Raw genomic sequence first — 22379 nt, 5'->3', positions numbered from 1 at the left:
CTCTGTCACCCAGGCTGGAGTGCAGTGGCCGGACCTCAGCTCACTGCAAGCTCCGCCTCCCGGGTTTACGCCATTCTCCTGCCTCAGCCTCCGGAGTGGCTGGGACTACAGGTGCCCGCCACCTCGCCCGGCTAGTTTTTTGTATTTTTTTAGTAGAGACGGGGTTTCACTGTGTTAGCCAGGATGGTCTCGATCTCCTGACCTCGTGATCCGCCCGTCTCGGCCTCCCAAAGTGCTGGGATTACAGGCTTGAGCCACCGCGCCCGGCCCCCGTGTCTGGCTTCTTTCACATAGATGATGCATCCAAGCCTCATCCATGTTGTAGGTAGGGTGTGACGGTTCTTCGCTCCTTCCTACGGCTGGATACCTATGTAACAAACCTGCACGTTTAGCACATGTATCCCAGAACTTAAAGTAAAACAAAATAAAATAGTATGTATTATTATAAAAGGAAAGAAAAATGTATTTCCAAGTACTGCTTGCGATACCCTGTGAATTCAAAAGGCTCTTTCTGCCTTTCTCCTTCTCTCTCTCTGTTTCTCTCTCTCTCTGTTATTTCTCAGTATGCAACACATCATCACATCCCTGCACACCTCGACTCCTCCTCCACGAGCTCCTGTCTGCACAGGTCTGCCCCTGTGCTCCTAACCCACAGCGTTATTCCTCTAAACAAATGTGAATCTGAATGAGCCTCTCCTTCAAGACGGATCCTGAGTGGCTAACTGAGCCTAAGTTTAAAATAGAGGCAAGCGGCCAATTACTGACTACAGGTCACCCACGTACTCTGACTTCCCTAAAAACCCACAGCTTTTTCATCTCTGGGACTTTCAGAGATCACCTGAGCCAACCAATCAGAGCTCAGCTGTGTCCACCAATGAGAACTCAGTAAGTTTCAATCCTTCATTTGCATAAACAGACCTGATTGGGAGCCTGGGCAGGACACTAAACCTGACACTTCCCTTGGCTTGATGGAACACACCCTTCATTTTACACTGGAGTCTGTCTGGTTTGCAAACTGTTGCCTGGAATAAAGTCTCTTTCCTGCAAAATCCTTCTCAGAGAACTTTAGTTTATAGTCCTAATAGTGAATTTAGGAATAACCTAAAACTCCAACAAGGACACTGGTTATACGAACTTGGGTTTAGGATTTTACCAGCATGCCCTGCAGCCATCGAAAATGGACTTGCTGAGGAACATTTAATGGTACAAGGGAAGAGTACCCTGTTGAGGGGAAAAGCAGCTGGTCTTAAAACAGGACCAGTAATTTAAAAATTGGGTGAGACTTCCGGGGGCCACTCTGGGCTCCAGCGTCTGCTTGGGGGCCGACTCCCTCTAACTGGCCAGTGGCATGGAGGGGACAGAGCCGAGCCCCGGGCCCACTTTGGCCCATCCATGAGTGCAGCTGCATGATGCATCCCAGCTTTGGCAACTGCAGCAGGCAGGGAGGAGCTGCAGCGCTGGCCGACTCCGCCTGGGCCTCAGATCCTGTCACACAGGACAGCATGCACCTTAGATCCTGAAGAAAAGGCACAAAGTGTTCAAGTGATGTTTAGAAATCATTTGCGAGTGGATCTTACAGATTGGGTGCTAAAGCACCCAAACGTTATGCATTAGATCCTGATGTGCACTCCTGGGAATTCTTGCACGGCCAGGGTCAGGTGTCTGTGGGTGCCCATCGAGCATCCTCCTCTCTTGACTGAAAATGACAATAACGACTCTTCGTCATCCTCCTCTTTCTCTGAGGCTGATGTGGCAAATGGGGTCTGGGTCATTGCAACTGCTGTGGCATGATCCGCGCTGTCATGACTTGGCTGCTGGTCTTCTGTGCAGACTTTTGGTGACGCTTGTCATGCTGCTGCCTTCCAAAGACTTCTGGTACTCTGTGGTCAATGGCGGTGCTTGCCTGTTGTCCTAGCTGGGAACCACGCCCACCGACCCCAGGGCGGTACCCAAAGGAAAGGCTACAAAAGAATACACGGAGAGTGCGCAGCTGCAGCCCCGAGAAGTGATCAACACCTGCTCCAAGTGCTGCTGTATCAAGCAGAGATAGGTTAGACAGGCGGGTCACAGCCTCCCTTAAAGGGAAACAAACTTGTTAAATAGAGAGAACAAACCGCCGGACATCGCACAAACCGCATCCTGGGCTCGTGGTCAAAACATCCTGCAGGAAGGAGGTAGAAGGGCAGAAGGGAAAGTCCCCAAATTCGTGCAAGTGTGGAAACCCATGCTTAGTTAGTGTCCTTGGGCTGATCTATGCTTATTATAATAGTGAAAACACACCCCCACGTGGAGACTTAAGGTGCTAATGAGACAGCGAGGTATGCACTAGCGTGTACAGCCATTGCGCATGCGGGCCTAAGAGACCACCCAGAACATGCTTAAGAGCAACACCGTCCCACCCCCGCATGAGTAGTCACGGAAGATTCCCCTAAGGGAGTTTCCCCAGCGTCAGTCAGCGCCGTCTCATGTTTGAGCAGCCGCTCTGACCTGCTGTCAGAGTGCACTTTCACTTTGCCGTTAACTCTCTTGCTTACTTTTAGTTGGACTCGTTCTCAAATTCTTTTGCCTAGTGAAGTCAAGAACCTGAACTGGCCCACCAGCCTACAAAGCCAGAGCGTGCCCACCACTGCTGTACTTGCAAGAGATGTGTTTGCGAAACGGGTCACCACAGCCTGAGGGTGAGCAGTGGTGTAAGAGGTAAGAATCTGAGTTTTCTGTGCTCCTTCCTATGTAGACAGCTCCATCTTCAGCCCACGGTCTGATTCTCTGTGGATTTCAGTTTATCTCCTGTGTCCGAGGACAGCGGACTGAATGCAGTGAATTCTTACCTCCAATAATTGTCATCCTGCCGATCCTCCTGTGCCTTGAGGATTGTCTGTTTTCACTTTCACTGCAGTTGTTTGGCAACTGAATCCACTCCATATGCAACAGACAAGACAGAGATCAAGAGACGGAAAAGTGAGAAGTCCACGTGGGAGCAGAGGCTGCCATGGGAAAGGGTGAAGGCTGTTTTTAGGGGTCCCCTTATTCCTTTGGATGAATCTCTTCTTCAGCTACCGATTTAGGCAACTGCCGATGATACCCTGGAAAGGAGGCCTGGAGTTCTCTCTGGGAGGCCCCTCTCATCAGGCTGGAAATTGCTAACAGACTTTCACTTATTTACTTGGGGTCTGAAGGGAATGAACAGCTCACCTGGGACCAACAGGGCAAATGGAACCTACACAAACCAATTGCTTACAGCAGGCGGAGTGTGATGTATTTATAGTCACAGACTGCAGATTTTCCAGTTCTCACCTGTACAGCTAAGGAAAGGTGCACAGCCGCGTGTTGAAGCCAAACGTCATTAACATTCCTGCGGAGTTAGGATTTTTAAGAATACTTTGCTTTTTTTTTTTTTTTTTTTTTGAGCCAGAGCTTGCTGTTTCGCCCAGGCTGGAGAGTACAATGGCATGATCTCGGCTCACTGCAAACTCTGCCTCCCAGTTCAAGCGATTCTCCTGCCTCAGCCTCCTGAGTAGCTGGGATTACAGGCTTGCGCCACCACACCCAGCTAATTTTTGTGTTTTTAGTAGAGGTGGGGTTTCACCATGTTGGCCAGGCTGGTCTCAAACTCCTTACCTTGTGATCCACCTGCCTCAGCCTCCCAAAGTGCTGGGATTACAGACATGAGCCACCGCGCCCGGCCAAACAACCTACTTTTTAAGAAACCGTTTCAGGGAAGAGGGAGAACTGCTCCAGGGTCCTCCCCGTGGGTTACTATGAATACTCTGCAGAACATCTTGATCCAATGAACAGCCGTTCCTGTGTGGTCCTTTGTGCCTCTCCTGTTTTAATTTTGTCTCAAAAATCTTGTGTGTGTGAGGGCCTTGGAACTGATTTTTGTTGTTCCAGCGAAATTAGCACTGTAAACATAGCACCTGCATGAGAGAAAAGCAGCGTCTCGGTGGCCTGATATTAATACTTTGGGCAGCTCAATGCTGATGGTGCTATGGGGGACCAGGGGGCTGCCAACCTAGCCCTTGGGCACCCTGGGAAGGCGCAGGGACCACAAGGCGGCCAGCCCCTGGCAGGGGAGACCGCGTGTGCCACGGTGCAGGCAACACTCATGCCGGGAATGGTCAGGATGGCACCAGCTTGTTGGATTTTTTGTTGGCATTTGTGTTTGTTTCTCTACTCACCACCCAAGTGATAAAATAGGATCCTTGGTGCAGAACTTAAATTATCCCAGAAAGCCAACGGTTCCCCGCCTTGGGGACTTGTCTTTAAATTGCCTGGCTTGTACGTTTCTGGCCGGACGCATGAAGAAGCAATCTGTGACAAATCTGAGGGTCTTCCTTTCAGCCCCCCTCCCACGCTAAGAAAAGTCGGTGTTTCCCTCCCGGGAGCTGTTGTGAATTTCTCTTTATCTGGGAACTGGTTTGGTTTTGTTTTTAGTTGCTCTGTGCTCCCTCTGAGTCAAAGCTTCTAGCACTGCCGCTGAAAACCGCAAAGGGTCCTGCTTGAGGCGCCAACCCGGCCAAGAGAGCAAACCTGCAGGAGGTTTGGAAATGGACTCGGTCTCTGCAGAAGCGTGTGCACTATTAGGGGACGAACCGTGTCACAGCCAGAGGCACGAAGCTCATGTTGTAGGTGATCCAGGAGACGTGAGTTCCCAGAGATCGTTTGGCACATTCATGTGCACACTGTTGTCGGGGTTGGAATGTGTACTGAGCTTCAGTGTGAGGCTTGTGATATGCATTTCCTGTTTATCAATAAAAAAATTATCGAAGTGGCTGAATCCTGGGAGTTGGCAAATGTGTACTGATCCAGTGCACTTGACTCTTCAACCCCTTCTTTCAATATCATTTTTATAAGAAATAAGGTAACCTACATGACAATTCTAAAATAAAATAAATTGGGCGAGGTCCTAAGTAGGAAAACCAAACCAAACGGAAACAGGACACCTGGAAATATGAGGCTTTGCTGTGCTTTTCTGTATTTCCCAACTGTCCCAACAGTGAGCTGTCTTTTTTGTTTGTTTTTGTTTGTTTGCTTTCTTGCTCATTTGATAGCCAGGTCAAAATAAGGTAAACAAATATGAAAATAAGTAAATAAATAACAAACTAAAGGCAACATAAAGCCATAAAGATAAGGTTGGGCTCACAAGCGCCATCCTCCCCAGGCCCCACCCGTGCTGGTCAGAGTCCACCCTGGGGAGGAAAGGCTGCCCCAAGGGCTAGGAGATGAGACCCGCAGCCTCTGTGCCAGGAGACACAGGTCTGGGAGGGAGCAGAGCAGAGGGAGGGAGTTGCATCTCTGGAGGGACCCCTCTTCCTGGAGGACCCCAGTAGCTCACAGACCTTTCCAGACCCAGATGGAGGCTGTGGAGGGGGCTCTTTCTGGTGGGTAAGAGAAGCTGGATGCTGGATGAGCTTCCCAGGGCTGAGGGAAGGGCAACTGGAAGCAAAAGGAGGGGAGGAGGCTGGGGCCATCCCCATCCAGGGCCACAGCTGGAAACTCCCAGAGCAAGAGTGAGGAGAAGGGAGGAGGCAGGACCCTCTGCAGGACTTTCATGAGGTCACACACCTGGAAATGTCTTACCCCTAGACACAGCCCTGCACAGACCCACAGATGTGGTGTTACACTCACTCAGACATACACACACGCACATGTACACACACACACACACACACCATGCATTTCTATCCACATCCAGCTGCCAGGACCCTGTACCTCCACCCTGAGGTTCCCATACTGACTTTCTCGTTGGTGTGAACATTGGTCTCTGTCATGTTCTTGCTGTGTGATTGTGGGCAAGTAACTTCACCTCTCTGCACCTCCGAATTTCTTCAGGATGAGGAGGGACCTGGCTCTGCCCTGAGCTGAAGGCCCTGCTCCCCCAGCCCCAGGGAGGGGGCTCTGTCCCCTACCTGTGCCATTCGCTCAGAAGACAGTCACGGTCAAGTTCTGAGGAGGGTCTGGCACAGAAAGACACGGAGACCCACGTCACTGTGAGGGCTGGGGACAAGGGCCCTGTCTCCCCAGGAGTCGCGTAAATGGGGAAAGTGGAGCCAGCCACTCCAAGCCGAGATTCTGGGAGCCAGCACCCTTGACCCCGATCCTGCTGCTCTCAGCAACACCCTGCCCCACCAGGGACCCAGGCGTCCTGGCCCAGCACTCACAGGATACGTTGAGTTGGATGGTCCTGGTCATGGTCACACCCATCCCAGGCAAGGTCACCTGACAGGTGAGGTTGGTGCCATGGTCCTGGGGCTTTGGGATGAGGGTGAGCACTGAGGAGCGGGTTGTGGTCAGGCCTGGGGAGGACACGGAGGTCCCCATCCAGGATATGGTAGGGGGCACCCCCTGCTTACAGGCCCAGGGCACAGAGCAGGCCAGGTTTCCGGGGCGGCCAGACTCCATGGTCCCCAGGGTGGAGATACTGGGCCTGTGGGTCAGGACTGGTGAGGAGAGGAGGGGGCGCAGGATCAGGAGGAGGTCTGAGGTGCAGCCCTGGGGAAGCTTGGGCTGTGGTCCAGTGCCTCCCCTGAGCCCGATACGCTTCACCCCCGACCCCTTCCCAGGACAAGGGTTCCAACCCACCCCTGAGCTGCAGCTCCATGACGTTTTCTCGTGCTGCTTCTGGAGCCAGCGCCTTACCCGTCACCAACACCTGGAGCTGGTTGGACATGTAGTTCCATTTCACGTGTCCTCTCTCAATGCGAAAGAAAAATAACCCCTGGTCCTTCCTCCTGGCATCTCTGATGCTCAGGGAGCAGTTGTTCATCTGCGGGTTTCCAGAGAGCTGGAATCGGCCCTGGATCTCCTTCTTCACTTGTTGTTTTAGGTTGTTCGTGGCCGCTGGAGCGTCCTGGGCTGTGTTAGCCCCTTGCTGGAACCAGTAGCCATGAACTTCTGGAGAGTCCGTCTTGGGGTGGGAGAAGGAGCAGGGGACGTCGACGCACAGGCCCTCCTGCACTGTCACCTCCCTCTGCACTTGCAGCGTGTAACCATCCCCCCGTTGTCCCTGTCCCTCCACCCTCTCCCTCCCCCAGAGCAGGGGCAGCAGCAGCAGCAGCAGCAGCATGTCTGGGGTTGGAGGTGCCAGGGCCGCCAGGGAACGTCTGTTCCTCAGGGTTCTTCTCTCAGGAAGTGAGGGCTCAAGACTTAGAGGAGGCCCCGCAGGAAGTTGGTGGTGAGGTCAGAACAGTGACCTCCCCAGAGGAGGAACTTCACACACAGACACTGTCAGGCCTGGGTCAGCCCTTGGAGATCAATCATCTACAATCCCACATCCACTCCTGGGTCCCTGAGGCCAGAGCAGGAGACAGACTCACCCAGATTCCCACCCCATGCAAGGCCCATCCCACCTCCTGCCTGACTCTCAATGCTCTTCCCCTTAGGTGACATTTTCTGCAGGGTGAAAATGAGTCCCATCTGGCCAGACCCCTGAGTCACAGGCTGTGGATGTCTGTGTAGCTCAGAGGTGGGTCTCAGGGCCATGAGAGACAGGGGTGCAGGTGGGGTGAGCAGGCAGCCTCTCCTCCCTCCCTCAGTAGCCACAAGGTGGGCACCCCCTCTGCACAATGAGGTCAACACAGCAGAGCCGGACACTGTCCCCAAGGAATCACTGTGCAGTGGGGAGACACTGAGGCTCCTGATGTTTGAGCTGTCCACGGCAGGAGCTTCAGTGGGGGGCACAGGCAGGATGGGGTCACTTTCCCCTAGGTCGGGGATTCAGTCTCGGGGGACCGAGCAGACAGACACGGGGCTGTGGAGGTGAGGATTGAGCCTGGCTCGCAGGAGGTCTGGGAAACTGAGACTGTGATTGTGGTACTGTGGGGTTTGGAAGGGAAGAAATCCAGAAGGGAAGGAGCAGATTTCAAAAGGGAAGATACTTCTCCTTTCCTCACTGCTGTCTCAGCGCCACGAAGGATTTCTTCACCACCGATGTCTCGCTCAGCCACACTTCCCTGGTCACTCCAGAACGTGAGGGGTCTGCCGGCCCCGGGGCTTGGCTTCTGCAGGCTCTGCTCCCGGGGGTCCAGGGGAACAGGAGATGTGGAGCGAGGACACCAGCCCTGGGGCGTCCACCCTCAGCGACGGGCAGGATTTCATGACAGAAGAAACGTGCCCCTGAATTCAACAGAAGACTTTTTGTAACTGTGTGGCTGGGCTGGGAGGAACTGGGAGTATCCTGTGTGGTGGAGCCTCCTTAGACCGATGTCAGTTTTCTAGAAACAGTTTTGGGAGAAATACAAGCCATATAGATAAAAATATCTTCCCCCCAAGAAAAAAAAATCTCAGTGCTTTACACATACAAACACGCTTAGAGAAACAGAACACTGAGGACACCGCAGCACCTCCCCTTTGTTACCCTACTTCCTATCAACCACACCCCCACTTTCTCCGCCTCACTTTAACGCTAATGGTCTCCAGGCTTTTCTTTTTTTTTTGAGATGGAGTCTCGCTCAGTCGCCCAGGCTGGAGTGCAGTGGCCGGATCTCGGCTCACTGCAAACTCTGCCTCCTGGGTTCACACCATTCTGCTGCCTCGGCCTCCCGAGCAGCTGGGACTACAGGCGCCCGCCACCTCGCCCGGCTAGTTTTTTTGTATTTTCAGTAGAGACGGGGTTTCACTGTGTCAGCCAGGATGGTCTCGATCTCCTGACCTCGTGATCCGCCCACCTCGGCCTCCCAAAGTGCTGGGATTACAGGCGTGAGCCACCGCGCCGGGCCTGGTCTCCATGCTTTTCCATGTAGTTTTATCATCGGTGCATGTTGCCAGGAATACTGCAGGCCCCCATGTTTGCCTAATCACTCCCTCCCAGGAGGGGAAGTTGCAGCATCTCAGTGGTCAGAAGGGCTGAGCCATGGCTGACAGTGATGTCCTGCGTCTGTCCCGCAGGGCTGGGTGTCCACATCTGAGTTCTGTCTTGAGCAGGAGGGACTCAGTCAGGCCTCTCCGCCCTGCTCTCCCGAGGGCCTCCACACCCGCAGAGCCAACACGGGCCTCAGATTAGCATCGGCCACTTCAATTCTAACTCAGGCGGGGCAGGACAGCTCAGCCCCACCTGGAACTCGGGGATCAATCCCTCAGCTTCCCCAGAAAAGAGCAGGCTGCTCACCTGGAGTAGCAGCCCCAGGTGAGGCCATGGGGGGGGGGGGGAAGCCAGTGCCCATGAGGGCACCTGATCAGGTGAGAACCAGGGGCCAGGAGGCCTTTTCACTCACACATTTGCAACCAGAGGGGCTTCCTGGGAAAGGGTGGAAGAGTATGAGATTCTGTTCGCAGGCCTCCACCCCTCTGACAGCCCAAACACCCAACCAGGCTGCCTGCCCCAGCACCCGTCCTTCAACTCACTCTGCTCAGAGGCTCAGGGAAACGTGCTGAGATCGCAGTGGGTGATGAGCCCAACAGGTCAATTCTCCTCCATCCCCAGCCCCTATCTGAGGCAGCTCCAGGCCCCCGGGTGCTGAGAGCTGGGAGGAATTCGGTGTTCTTCCGTCTCAGGACCCGCTTAGCAGGGCAGGGTGGGGAGGCGGGGTGCTGTCAGCCACACAGACCACAGGGACTCGCCCTCCAGGACAGGCAGTGATGTGCCATTGTTCAGTGTCCTTGGGGCTGGATGAAAAAAACAGAGAAAGCAGGAAGCGTGGTGCTGAGAGGTCAGTTTATCCCTTACCTCCCATTCAGAATTAAACAGAAGACACATGACGGTTTGACCCATGCTTTTTTTTTTGTTTTTGAGACCGAGTCTTGCTCTGTCACCCAGGCTGGAGTGCAGGAGCGTGATCTCGGCTCACTGCAATCTCTGCCTTCCAGGTTCAAGCAATTCTCCTGCCTCAGCCTCCTGAGTAGCTGGGATTACAGGCACATCCCACCATGCCAGGTTAACTTTTGTATTTTTAGTAGAGATGGGATTTCACCATGTTGGTCAGGCTGGTCTCGAACTCCTGACCTCGTGATCTGCCCGCCTTAGCTTCCCAAAGTGCTGGGATTACAGGCATGAGCCACCAAGCCTGGCCCGGCTCATGCTCTTATGTACACAAACCCTGGAGTCCACACTAGCTGACAGACCCTGGAAGGAAGGAGGCTGAACTGAGATTGGAAGGGGCAGCGGGTTATACTGACGCATGACGGATGGGCTTCACAAGTGAAGGATGAGGGATGTGCAAAGGCTCTGAAACAGCCTGGCAGATGAAGGGACCTGCACATATATCTGGGGTCTTCCAAGGGGACATGGAGCTGTTGGGGCATGACCAGCTGAGGAGCTTGGACTGAGGGTGCTGAGGAGTCTCAGGGGACTCTGGGCCAGGAAGGGGTGGGGCTGGTACTGAGTGCAGGAAGGTCTTTCTGGGCTTGTGCTATTAGGGGCACAGCATGAAGGGAAGATGGGAGGCTGGGGAGGGGCATGGAGCAATGATCAAGACAGCAAAGGGGCTGGGTACAGTGGCTCACATCTGTAATCCCAGCACTTTGGGAGGCCGAAGCGGGTGGATCACCTAAGGTCAGGAGTTTGAGATCAGCCTGACCAACATGGTGAAACCCTGTCTCTATTAAAGGTACAAAAATTAGCCAGGCATGGTGCACATGCCTGTAATCCCAGCTACTCGGAAGGCTGAGGCAGGAGAATCACTTGAACCCAGGAGTCGGAGGTTGCAGTGAGCCAAGATCCTGCCACTGCACTCCAGCCTGGACGACAAGAGTGAAACTTCATCTTAAAAAAAAAAAAAAAAAAGACAGCAAAGGGCCTGGTCATGCCCATGGAGGGGAGGGGACTAAGCAAGGAGGGCATGATGGGAGACATTGTTCAGGAAGTGAATTTACAGCACCCACTGGCTCATGAGTGTGGTGGATGAAAAGGGTGACATTTGCAGAAAGTGCTGCATTCCAAATGGGGTAAATGGGGGAAGAGAGACGCCATGCATAAGACGAGGATCAAGGGGCAGAAAGTAGGGGAGGCATCGAGACAGAGCTCAAAACTGAGCCAGGCAAGGGTGAGCTGGGCATGGTGGCAGGCACCTGTAATCCCAGCTACTCTGGAGGCCGAGGCATAAGGATCACCTGATGGCTTCTGTACCTTTTTACACATGAGAGAAATACTGACAGAAATTTATGGCAGGTCCAAGTGAAAGTGATGATATTCCATGAAATAAATGCAGTTTTGAGAAAAAAACAAAAACAAAAACAAAAAATCACCTGAACTCAGGAGGCAGAGGGCAGAGGTCTCAGTGAGCCGAGATTGTGTCACTGCATTCCAGCCTGGGTGACAGGGCGAGACTCCATCTCAAAAAAAAAAAAAAAAACAACTCACACTCTGGCCAGGCACAGTGGTGCACGCCTGTGATTCCAACACTTTGGGAAGCCGAGGCAGGAGAATCATTTGAGCTTAAGAGTTCAACACCAACCTGGGTAAAACAGTGAGAACCCATCTCTGCCAAAAATTTAAAAATTAGCTGGACATGGTGGTGCCACCTATAGTCCCAGCTATTTGGAAGGCTGAGGCAGGAGGATCGCTTGAGCCTGGGAGGCAGAGGCTGCAGTGAGCAGAGATTGTAACACTGCACTCAAGCCTGGGTGACACAGCAAGCCTCTGTCTTAAAAAAAAAAAAAAAAACTCCTGATTCTGACCTCGCTTCCCTCCTGACACCCATTGTTCTCAGGGGCCCGGGCATGGGTGTCCTGATCCACCACTCATAAGAGACATTGAGCTGGATGGTTCTCCCCGTGGTCACACCAGTTCAGAGGAACTTCACCTGACAGGTGAGGTTGGTGCCGTGGTCACATGGCTGTGGGATAAGGCTGACAACTGAGGACTGGTCAGGGAGAGGGGTCTCGGGGACTGTCAAACTGATGGCTTCTCTTATCCAGAGGAAATTTGGTGGGGTTCCCTTCTCACAGGCCCATGATATGGTGCAAGTCAGCTCTCCAGGGTCACCTGATGGCAGCGCTTCTGGACATGGATCTCAGGTGGCTGGATCAGCACTAGAAAAGAGAAAGGGGCTGATTCCTGTTTCTGAGGGTGGGGGTACTCCCTGTGCCAGAGCGCCACCCCACGGTCCCTGCATGCTTCCCATGACCCCGAATGAGGAGAAGGAGCTCCTTTTCTGGGACTTTCCTCTACATGTCACATGCAAGAACAACTTCTCATTTCCGTGACTGTATTTCATGTAATAACCTCTCTCCACCTGAAATAAGTATGTCCCTGTATCCACCTCATTGGCATCTCTGAGGCTCAGGGAGCAGCTGTAGGTCTAGGGATGACCAGTGAGGTGAACTGGCCCTGGTTCTTCTCCTGCAATTGTTTGGGGTTGTTTGTAGCCACTGGAGCATTCCTTCCAGGAGTGGCTTCGTCCTGGTAGCAGTAGCCATGAGCTAGGCTGGATCCTGCCCAGTAATACTTGGGGTAGAAAACAGCACAGGGCACATGCCTGCATGTTCCCTCCTGCACTGTCATCAGCTCCTGCACTCTAAGGCCGTCTCCTGGATCCTGAGCCAAAGTCCCTGGGGAGAGAAGGAGAGGCTCAGACGCTGACCCTGCTCCCCACTCAGGACCCCTCTGGGTCCTCTTACTTTCTCACCACCTGGATGGCAGCTGCACCAGGCCCAGCAGAATTGTGTCTTGAGCCATGAGCACCAGGCACTGCCCTGGGACAGTCTGGTCACAGGGTCACTCAGTATGGGAGGAATAGTCTGGGAGAAACAAAGGTAAACTCCAACCGGAAGCTACGGGGTTTGGACAAAATGGTAATTATGCACATAAATGCAATGTCAGACCCACCACTGCCAGAGGTGGGAGGTTTTCTGAGATCAGCCTTCCCCTCTTCCCTGCTGTGCAGAATTCAGTGAGGTCTAGAGAAAGCAACAGACTCTGCAGAGTTTGCTGGCGAATGTGTCTTTCGCCAGCAGAAAGACTTCTCCATGCGGAAGTGCTCATGAAAACGTGGAAACATGTCTGCCTTGCATATTCAGAAGAACTTACCAGAGAATTTCTTGCCCCGGAAATCAATGTTTGCTACTGAATGAATTCCGAAATGAATATCGGTGCTGTAGTCTGGATGTCAGTCCCCTCAAACCTGTTGAGAATTGATCCCAGTGTTGGAGGTGGGGCCTCATGGGAGGTGCCTGGGTCATGGTGGTGATTCTTCAGGAACAGATGAGTGCCCCTGCCTGCCAGGGAGTCAGTGCTCAGTCTCTGGGTCTGGCACCTCCCTCCCTCTCTCTTGCTTCCTCTCCTATCGTGTTATCTCTGCACACAGCACACAGCAGCCCCTTCTTCCATCATCCCCCGCTAGGAGTGGAAGCAGCCTGAGGACCTTACCAGATGCCCAGTCTCAAACCTTTCCAGACATCAGAATCATAGGCCAAATAAACCTTTTTTCTTTATAAATGACCCAGCCTCAGGTATTCCTTTAACCTGCAATACAAAATGGACTAAGACAATAGAACTCTTTGGTGTTGTTTGTTTGTTTTTTCTTGAGACAGTCCCAGTTATTTATATTTTTGCAATAATCTTTTTATATTATGTAAATTTTAAAATTAATTAGCAAATACATGTGTGAAGTATTCTCTTATAGCCTTTTATTTGAGCCAGGGTCTTGCTCTGTCACCCAGGCTGAAGTGCAGTGGTTCGATCATAGCTCACTGCAGCTTTGACCGACTCAAGGGATCCTCCCACATTAGCCTCCCCAGTAGCTGGGACTACAGGTGCACACCCTCACACCTGGCTAATTTTTTTAATTTTTTGTGAAATGGGGATCTCACTGTGTTGCCCAGGCTGGTCTCAAACTCCTGGCCTCAAGGGATCCTCCCAAAGTGGTGGGATTATAGGCATGAGCCACTGTGCCCAGCTTCCTCTTATAGTCTTTTAAAATAAAAGATTTTGAAGCAAAACCTACATGGAGAAAGCTGTTCCAATTATAAAGGTATGTCTGATCAATGTCCATGAAATGAATACATTTTTGTAAAAACAACCTATACCCAGAAGCCCCACCAGTTCCCATTCCCAGGTATTACCCTGCCTGCAAAGTCACCAGTATCATTCCTATTATCATGGCTTAGTTTTGTCTGTATTGTGTTTTTATGTAACTTTCAGTGGGTACTCTTGTATCTGGCTGCTTCTTTTTATTTTTTATTTATTTATTTTTTTGAGACAGAGTCTTGCATTTCCCCCCCACTTGCATTTTCCCCCCAGCTGGAGTGCAGTGGCGCGATCTCAGCTCACTGCAACCTCTGCCTCCCGGGTTCAAGCGACTCTCCTTCCTCAGCCTCCCAAGCAGCTGGGATTACAGGCACCAGCCACCACACCCCAGCTAATTTTTTGTATTTTTAGTAGAGACGGGGTTTCACTATGTTGGTCAGGCTGGTCTCAAACTCCTGACCTCGTGATCCGCCCCCACCTGGGCCTCCCAAAGTGCTCCAAAGTGCTAGGATTACAGGCATGAGCCACGGTGCCCGGCCATTGTATCTGGCTTCTTGTGCTCAATCTTTGTTTGTTAAATTTATCCATGATGTTTCACCTGTCAATCATTCATTCATTCTCCCTGCTGAAAGATCTCCATTCTGTGCATATACGGAACACGATGTAACTCTTCATTTTTAGATGGACATTGAGATTATTTTCAGTTTGGGGCTATTATGAGGAGGCTGCTCTGAACATGACTTCTGGTATGTATAGGCACTTATGTTGGGTATTTTTTGGAGTGGAATGTCTCAATAACCTCAACTCAAAACAGGGTGTTAAAAGATGTTAAACTCTGGTTCTCCTCTGACATGGCCCCAGTCGTATGTAAGGCTTCTTCTCTGGAATTCTTTTTGTTTATTTTAGCCAGCTCTGTCTACTCATACGAGTGCGCACATGTGCATATGGGGGTGAGGGGTGGGTCTCGGAAAATGCTCAGGGTTGTCTCAGCCCAAATTTTCTTCCATAGTTGCTTCTGGGGACTCCCCCCGACTATTCATGGGGAGAAAGTTGTTAGTGCCACCCCACACCTTTCAGTTTCCTTCCTACTTGACCCCACGTTGAAGTGTGTGGTGCAATGTTTTATGCGTTTGCTGGTTTTGACATTGCAGGTGAAGTTTCATCTCCTTTTATTTAAATGTCGGGCATTCATTTAACGCGCTGGGGAACTTGCGCTCCTAGCATCAGGACAAGTTGACCCCAGGACCTTACTATTCAGGGGGTAAGAAACCAGCACACACAGAACCCGCACCTTGTGCCAGGACCTGAGTGTGGTGATTGGCATGTGCCATGCCATCCCCGTGGGCTGGGGCTTGTTATTCTCACATTACAAGCAGGAAACTGAGGCACAGAGAAGTAAAGTGACTTGCCCATTTTCACCCTCTTAGTAAGTGGAGGAACCAGTATAGAATCCATGTTTCTCTTATTCTAAAGCCTGCATTTCTTTCCCTATACTAAGGAATTTGCATAAAGGCACTTGTAATCTATTTTTTGTTTTTTTTTTTTGAGACGGAGTCTCGCTCTGTCACCCAGGCTGGAGTGCAGTAGCCGGATCTCGGCTCACTGCAAGCTCCGCCTCCCGGGTTCACACCATTCTCCCACCTCAGCCTCCCGAGTAGCTGGGACTACAGGCGCCCACCACCTCGCCCGGCTAGTTTTGTTGTATTTTTTAGTAGAGACAGGGTTTCACTGTGTTAGCCAGGATGGTCTCAATCTCCTGACCTCGTAATCCGCCCGTCTTGGCCTCCCAAAGTGCTGGGATTACAGGCTTGAGTCACCGCGCCCGGCCACTTGTAATCTATCAACTAGAGATACAACTGATCCACAAGAACAAGTGTTTGAGGTGCCTCTTCCCCCAAGGGATCTCGGGCTCTAGGACCAGAACAGAAGCCTGGGGGACTGGGATTCCCCACTGACATCTGTCTTCTGAGTATTTGGTGCTGATGCTGCCATTTCTTGTTTCCAAGCCTTCAATTTGTGATGTCTGAGAGAATGGTGGTGGTAATCTTGGATTGACTTTGGTTTTTAAATGAAGGTTTGTGGGCAAAAACCTGACTGTGGTGGAATGAGAGCTTCTCCTGTCAAATCTCATCTTTCCCATCATATGAGCCTCAAATCCAGCTCTGCTGTGGGTTGGCAGCGACCCCATTCCCAACTAGCCCCGAAGAAGGAAGATTCTTACCTGTGCTGTTTCCTTGAAAGGCAATGATGTCTAGAAGACTGGAGTGTCTCGGCCGGGCGCGGTGGCTCACGCCTGTAATCCTAGCACTTTGGGAGGCCGAGGCGGGCGGATCACGAGGTCAGGAGATCAAGACCATCCTGGCTAACACGGTGAAACCCCGTCTCTACTAAAAATACAAAAACAAAATTAGCCGGGCGTGGTGGCAGGCGCCTGTAGTCCCAGTTAGTCTGGAGGCTGAGGCGGGAGAATGGCGTGAACCTGGGAGGCAGAGCTTGCAGTGAGCCAAGACGGGGCCACTGCACTCCAGCCTAGGAGACACAGCGAGACTGTCTCAAACAAACAAACAAAACCAACCAACCAAACAAAAAAAAAACTGGAGTGTCTAATACAGAAATGGAACAGTTCCCACTTCAGTATAGGAGGTAAAGTAGGTGGTGGCCCTCCCTCCTTCTACAGTCACCAAACAGCAAAGAAGGTGGGTTGAGGAATTCCTCTTGTCCCCTCCTCAGTCTGGTCCCCAGGAACCAGGCACTAAGTATCCCAAGTCTTGAACCCTCCTTGGACCCCCTGTTTGGGCACAGGGGACTGGGAATCCTGTCCCCCTCCCCCCACACCACTACAGGAGACATTGGGCTGGATGGTTTTCTGTGATCACAGGGGCTCCAGAAGACATCACCCATCAGGGTAGCTGAGGCCACATCCCTAGGATTGTAGGGTGAGGACCTGGAAATGTGTATCTGCCCCAATCCTTTATGTGCTGTGATATAGTGAACTCTCTCCTCCCTCCAACCTTATCTTGAATGAATTTGTCTGAGATGCAGATGAAGGAGGGGCCACACAGAAAGTCATAGCTGTCGCCACAAGACAGAGTGGACCTGGTAAGCCCCAGGCAGCAGGGATGGTGCTGTCCGTGGAATTGCAGAACCATCAGCTCCTGAGCTCAAGTATTGCCCAGCTCTGCAGAGGGGTCTGACCCCAGGAGCATGAAACCTAAGCTTCGAGCCAAGAAGGCAGCCGTATAACATGGGCTGGTGGGAAGGTCTGGCTTGCCCAAGAGAAAAGGGTTTGCGGAGCAACAGATTCTGTCATCAGTAGGCTGAGCTTCTCTTATGTCCCTCCTCTCTGCTTCCCAGTTCATCCTCAGGGACTCTGCTGGATGTCTTATTGTTCCTGCTCACTTAAGGATAATGAGACTATAGGAAAAACTATAGGGGGAAAAAAATGGGCCTAAGACTGAAGATCCTAATGGGGACCTGAAGAGACAAAGATTCCAGGAGAGCATTGAGCCATATGGAGAGAGATTGAGAACTGGAGTGACAGGGACTCAGAGGAGGGGCCGCCAGGTTTTAGAACTAACACTTACAATAGTGAGGTCGGGTGTTGTGGCTCATGCCTGTAATCCCAGCACTTTGAGAGGTCGAGCCAGGTGGATCACCTGAGGTCAGGAGTTCGAGACCCGCCTGGCCAACATGGTAAAACCCTGTCTCTATTAAAAATACAAAAAGCAGCTGGGTGTGGTGGCGGACGCCTGTAATCCCAGCTGCTCAGGAGGCCGAGGCAGGAGAATCACTTGAACCCAGGAGGCAAAGGTTGCAGTGAACTGAATGGCACCACTGTACTCCAGCCTGGGCAACAAGAGTGAAACTCCATCTCAAAAAAAGAAAAGTTTGACTTCTGTTAGACAGGAGAAAGTGCAATAGATTTATAGTGTCTGACCAAGAAAAGAGGCTTTATTTAACTACCGTGTCCCTTTCTTCCAGTCACCTCATTTTTCAACTTCTTCAAACAAAGCAGGAAGAGAGAAAGCTCAGAATGGTGAAATGTGAGTACTGGGGTTTCTCTGTTCACCACATCCTCCTGGTTTTCGACTGGAAACCAGTCAAATGGTCTAGACTTATTGAGTAAGACGTCGACCACAAGTGATGGAATCTTCATGTACGCTGGTAAAAGGGAATTCGATGAGAGGATTTTGCAGTTTCCCACATTATCTAAGAAGAGCAGGGCAGCCCGTTGGGAAGGACAGCAGCTCTCCATGAGCCTCTCGCCCTCCTACCCATCTTGCTGGGTGTGCCCACAACATGATGCTCTGAGATCTCGTTACCTGGCCTAGTTCTCAGGTTGTGTTTGCAGGGAGCCACCCTGAGGGACGGGGTCATGTCTCTCTCCGGGACAAAGAGTAGGCTCGCTTCCTACTGGCTGTAAAGGAGATAGATTCTCCAACTTGCCACTTTTGTTTCTTGGGGTCCTATCAACCTGAGACAGAGGTTTTTCTGAGCCTTATCCTATCAACAATATTTACCTCTGGGAGTCAAAACAGACCCAATTTCTGTCCCTATGGGCTCACTATCTAGCACGGTGGAGAGCACTGGAAATGCCTTCACACGCAACAGCGGGGCCATTAGGAGAGCGCTGGGGTCAGAACAAAGACCTGGGCTACAGGCAGAGATTTTGCAAGTAACAGCTTTATTTTTTAATTTTTTTTTTTTTTTTTTTTTTTTTTTTTGTTGAGACGGAGTCTCGCTCTGTCGCCCAGGCTGGAGTGCAGTGGCCGGATCTCAGCTCACTGCAAGCTCCGCCTCCCGGGTTTACGCCATTCTCCTGCCTCAGCCTCCCGAGAAGCTGGGACTACAGGCGCCCGCCACCTCGCCCGGCTAGTTTTTTGTATTTTTAGTAGAGACGGGGTTTCACTGTGTTCGCCAGGATGGTCTCGATCTCCTGACCTCGTGATCCGCCCGTCTCGGCCTCCCAAAGTGCTGGGATTACAGGCTTGAGCCACTGCGCCCGGCCGTATTTTTTAATTTTTGAATGTATATATTGAGAGCTTGTTATGTGTCAAGTACGACTCTTGTTGAACAAAATAGACAAAAATGTCTTCACCTATTATCACATGTTAGATGGAGACTTGCCTTGGGAATGAGGGGTGAGGAGCATTGTCCAGGGCCCCAGAGCTGAGCACAAAGAGATAAAGGAGAAGGGCAAGACTAGCAGGCCTGTTTCTCCCCTCTCGAGGACTGGGATACCAGGTGACAAATGTTCAGAGACATTCAAATGTGGGGCAGGTAGTCAGCTAAATGACCCCAGAGGTAGGTATCAAGGCATGATGACTCTGGAAGAATAGTGGCAAGCCGTATCTTGCAGGCTCACATATCAAAAAAAGTCTTGACTTTGTATTGAGGGCACTGGGGAGCCATGGAAGGATTAAGAGCAAGGGGGGGGGGCGGCAGAGTCAGCTCTTGGTGTGAGAAGGTATCCCTCTGGGGTGATGTGAGGGAGACTTTAGGAAGAGGAGGAGAGTGGAGGCCAACAGGTTGGAGAGGAAACCAGAGTGAAGATCTGAGTGGAAGAAGAGGCTGAAACCAGAGTGAAGGTCTGAGCAGAAGAAGAAGAGGATGAAATGACTAGGAGCAGAGGCCATGGGGATGTTGAAAAGGGGAGTGAAGTGAGCCTATTCCAGGAAGGGAAGTTTGCAAGACATCTTGCAAACAGGATGTAGTGGGTGATAGAGAAACATCTATCTGACTCCTAGAATCCTAATTTGGATAATGATGATGGTTCCATTACTGAGAAGGGGGGAAATGTGTTTGTCTGGGGCTCAGAGCAGACTGGGATGAACAGCAAGGTGTGCAAGACCTCAGGCGAGAGCCACGAGAAATGCAGAGAGAAGAGAGGGTGTGAGGAGGAGCTGTGGAAACTCACATAAAAGGCTCGTGGGATGAGGAGAATGAGAGATAAGGTCAAAGAGAAAAAGAGGGTCCTTCAGAGAGTGTTGCCAACAGAGGGTCTTTCTTGGGGCCTCCTCTGGCCAACAAAGTTTATTAGCGCTGCTGTGGGAACCCAGGCAGACCTATCATCTAGTAAGGAGGTGCAAAAACTAACAAGAAGGCAGTGGGACGGAGCTGGACTTAGGGCAAAATAAGAACTGTTTGATACACTACAATGAAAACAGACAAACCAACTCACCACAGACAAAAATCCCATTCCTCAGTAGACTCCATGGCTGAACGAACTCTCCTCATGCAGAAATTCTACCCAGGGAAGCTCCTAGCCCTGCAAGGGATGGGGAAGCAAGTGCTGCCAGTAACAAGCACCCGATGCAGGAACTGGCCCTCAGAGATGCACAATGACGCTGCAGGAACCAAAGCTCCCAGAGCTGGAGAGAGACAGCTGAGCCCAGCCACCATCTCTTCCACCAGACACGGATTGCTTAGGACGGCAGCTAAATGACCTGGAGAGGGCAAGGCATTCTGAGGCTGGAAGGGTGTGCAGGGACCAGATCATGCAGCACCTCCATTGCAATCTGCAGAGGTTTGACAATGGAAAGTCTGATGGCAATGGGGAGCCATGGAAGAGTTTCGAGAAGGGGCGAGACACAAGGTTAAATCTGGGGCTCGCGTGGGAGGATTCAGGAATGAGCGGATTAGAGGAAGGGAGTCCAGGCACGAGGTTGGGGTGACAGAGTCCAGGCAAGAAAGGGCCGGCACGGTGGCTCACATCTGTAATCCTGGGACTTTGGGAGGCCGAGACAGGCAGATCACTTGAGGTCAGGAGTTCAAGACCAGCCCAGCTAACACAGCGAAACTGTGTCTCTATTAAAAATTTAAAAATTAGTTGGGCATGGTGGTAGGCACCTGTAATCCCAGCTACTCTGGAGGAGGAAGCACAAGAATCGCTTGAAGCTGCAAGGTGAAGGTTGCAATGAGCTGAGGTCACGCCACTGCACTCCAGCCATGGTGACAGAGTGAGACTCCATCTCAATAAATAAATAAATACATACATCATTTAAAAAGGATGAGTTGAGCCAAGGCAGGGGCCTCAGGGATGAAGGGAATGGTCTGAGAAACTTTCAAGAAGCAAAATTGGCAAGATTCACTGAACCATGGCGGGGCAATGGGTGAGAAAAAGAGTCAGCGAAGTGACTCGGGATCCTCACCCAGAGGCTGAAGCATGTCGGGGCCACCACCAGGGGCTAACTGTGCAGGTCTGAGTCTCAGGATGCAGTGGAGATACGCAGGAAAGTCGGGAGGCATCAGGGCAGAGATGGAAGTTGCGGGAGCGGCGGGAGTGGATGAGCTCACTTGGGGACTTTGCAGAGAAATGACAGAGCTATGGAGTACAATGCTCCTGGGAAGTTGATTGACATGGTTTGGCCAGAGACAGGACCAGGGAGGGTAGATTTTGTGGTCAGGGCAAAGAGACTCAGAAATAGGTAGAGCCCAGGTTAGACCTTTATTTGTCAATGAAGAGGCCACTAGTGTTGATGGGGAGATTGTGTTAGTGGAGAGAGGAAGGAAACCAGATAGCACAGGGCTGGGGGTGAGTGGGCTTCTCATGGCTGACCTCACCTCTTTTCCCATCTATCTCTGGAGCCCCAAACATCCCACTCTTATCCTGCTCCCATAGAGGAGAATGGGGAAGCTCCATACACCCTGATTCAGCAGGCACTCCCAGATTGTTGCAGGACAGAGGCTGCCTCTGAGGAGGAGAACTAGGCAGTGGGTGGATGCGGGGAGATGGCGAGGAGACTTCACTGTACAGTCTGCGCACTGTTTCCATTTTATAGCATTTAAGTCCATAACCTGATTAGACAACATAAATTGCATTCAAACAAAAGGCACCCTGTGCTCTCCTGCCACAAGATCTTTCTTTGCTCAGGCGATTTCTTCTGTATTAAAAGGCCATTTCAACCCTCAAATTCTCAACCTCCTTTGCCACACTTCACACCTCTTCCAGGAGCAAGCACAGCTTGGAGACTAAGGAGAGAGGCTTTGAGCAAGGAGCTAGAAACCAGAGCCCACCGGCCACATCTGGCCTGCTGCCTGTTTCTACACGGTCCACAAGCTAAGAATGATTTTACACCTTTAAATGGTTGAAAAAATCAAAAGAAGAATATTTCCTGACACACGAAAATTACATGAAATTCAAATGTCAGTGTCCATCAATAAAGTTTTATTGGCATACAGCCACCCTCACTTGTTTATCTTATATCTATGGCTGCTTTCAACATATAACAGCAGAGTTGCCACAGAGACCCTATGGCCCACAAAGCCTAAAATATGTGCTATCTGGTCTTTTTACAGGAAAAGTTTGCAACCCCAGCTGTAGACTCAGGCAGTCCAGGGAACTGACATCACTGAGCTTCAAGATCCTCATCTAAGTAGAATTACAAGGCTGGGCATGCTGACTCACACCTGTAATCCCAGCACTTTGGGATCACTTGAGGTCAGGAGTTCGAGACCAGCCTGGCCAATATGGTGA

At 51.4% G+C, this 22379-nt stretch overlaps 1 protein-coding gene and 1 long non-coding RNA gene across 2 annotated transcripts; one reads left to right on the top strand and one right to left on the bottom strand.

Annotated features, from left to right (window-relative positions):
• Nucleotides 1-5866: 5866 nt before the first annotated feature.
• Nucleotides 5867-7768, bottom strand: LOC117091667 (sialic acid-binding Ig-like lectin 8). Its single transcript, XM_033224280.1, has 3 exons — nt 6640-7768; nt 6162-6440; nt 5867-5957 (listed from the first exon to the last, which is right to left on the bottom strand). The coding sequence occupies exons 1-3, from the start codon at nt 7064-7066 to the stop codon at nt 5923-5925; spliced, it is 741 nt and encodes a 246-aa protein (XP_033080171.1). The 5' UTR covers nt 7067-7768; the 3' UTR covers nt 5867-5922.
• Nucleotides 7769-8855: 1087 nt separating this feature from the next.
• LOC117091668 lies at nt 8856-22081 on the top strand. The gene is made up of 3 exons (XR_004440497.1): nt 8856-9124; nt 17885-17946; nt 21855-22081. It is a non-coding gene; the product is annotated as an uncharacterized LOC117091668 (long non-coding RNA).
• The last annotated feature ends 298 nt before the right edge of the window (nt 22082-22379 follow it).

This window comes from Trachypithecus francoisi, unplaced genomic scaffold (assembly GCF_009764315.1).
Source record: "Trachypithecus francoisi isolate TF-2019V2 unplaced genomic scaffold, Tfra_2.0 Lachesis_group12, whole genome shotgun sequence".
NCBI lineage: Eukaryota > Metazoa > Chordata > Mammalia > Primates > Cercopithecidae > Trachypithecus > Trachypithecus francoisi.
This window is presented reverse-complemented; position numbering and strand designations above follow the sequence as displayed.

What these genes read in the sequence shown, in the direction of transcription:
- LOC117091667 (XM_033224280.1), bottom strand. Translation starts at nt 7,066, where the DNA reads ATGCTGCTGCTGCTGCTGCTGCTGCCCCTGCTCTGGGGGAGGGAGAGG. An exon ending in GCTCCAGGTGTTGGTGACGG is followed by an intron (nt 6,441 to 6,639) that starts GTAAGGCGCTGG and finishes TCTCCTCACCAG; the next exon opens with TCCTGACCCACAGGCCCAGT. An exon ending in CATCCAACTCAACGTATCCT is followed by an intron (nt 5,958 to 6,161) that starts GTGAGTGCTGGG and finishes TTTCTGTGCCAG; the next exon opens with ACCCTCCTCAGAACTTGACC.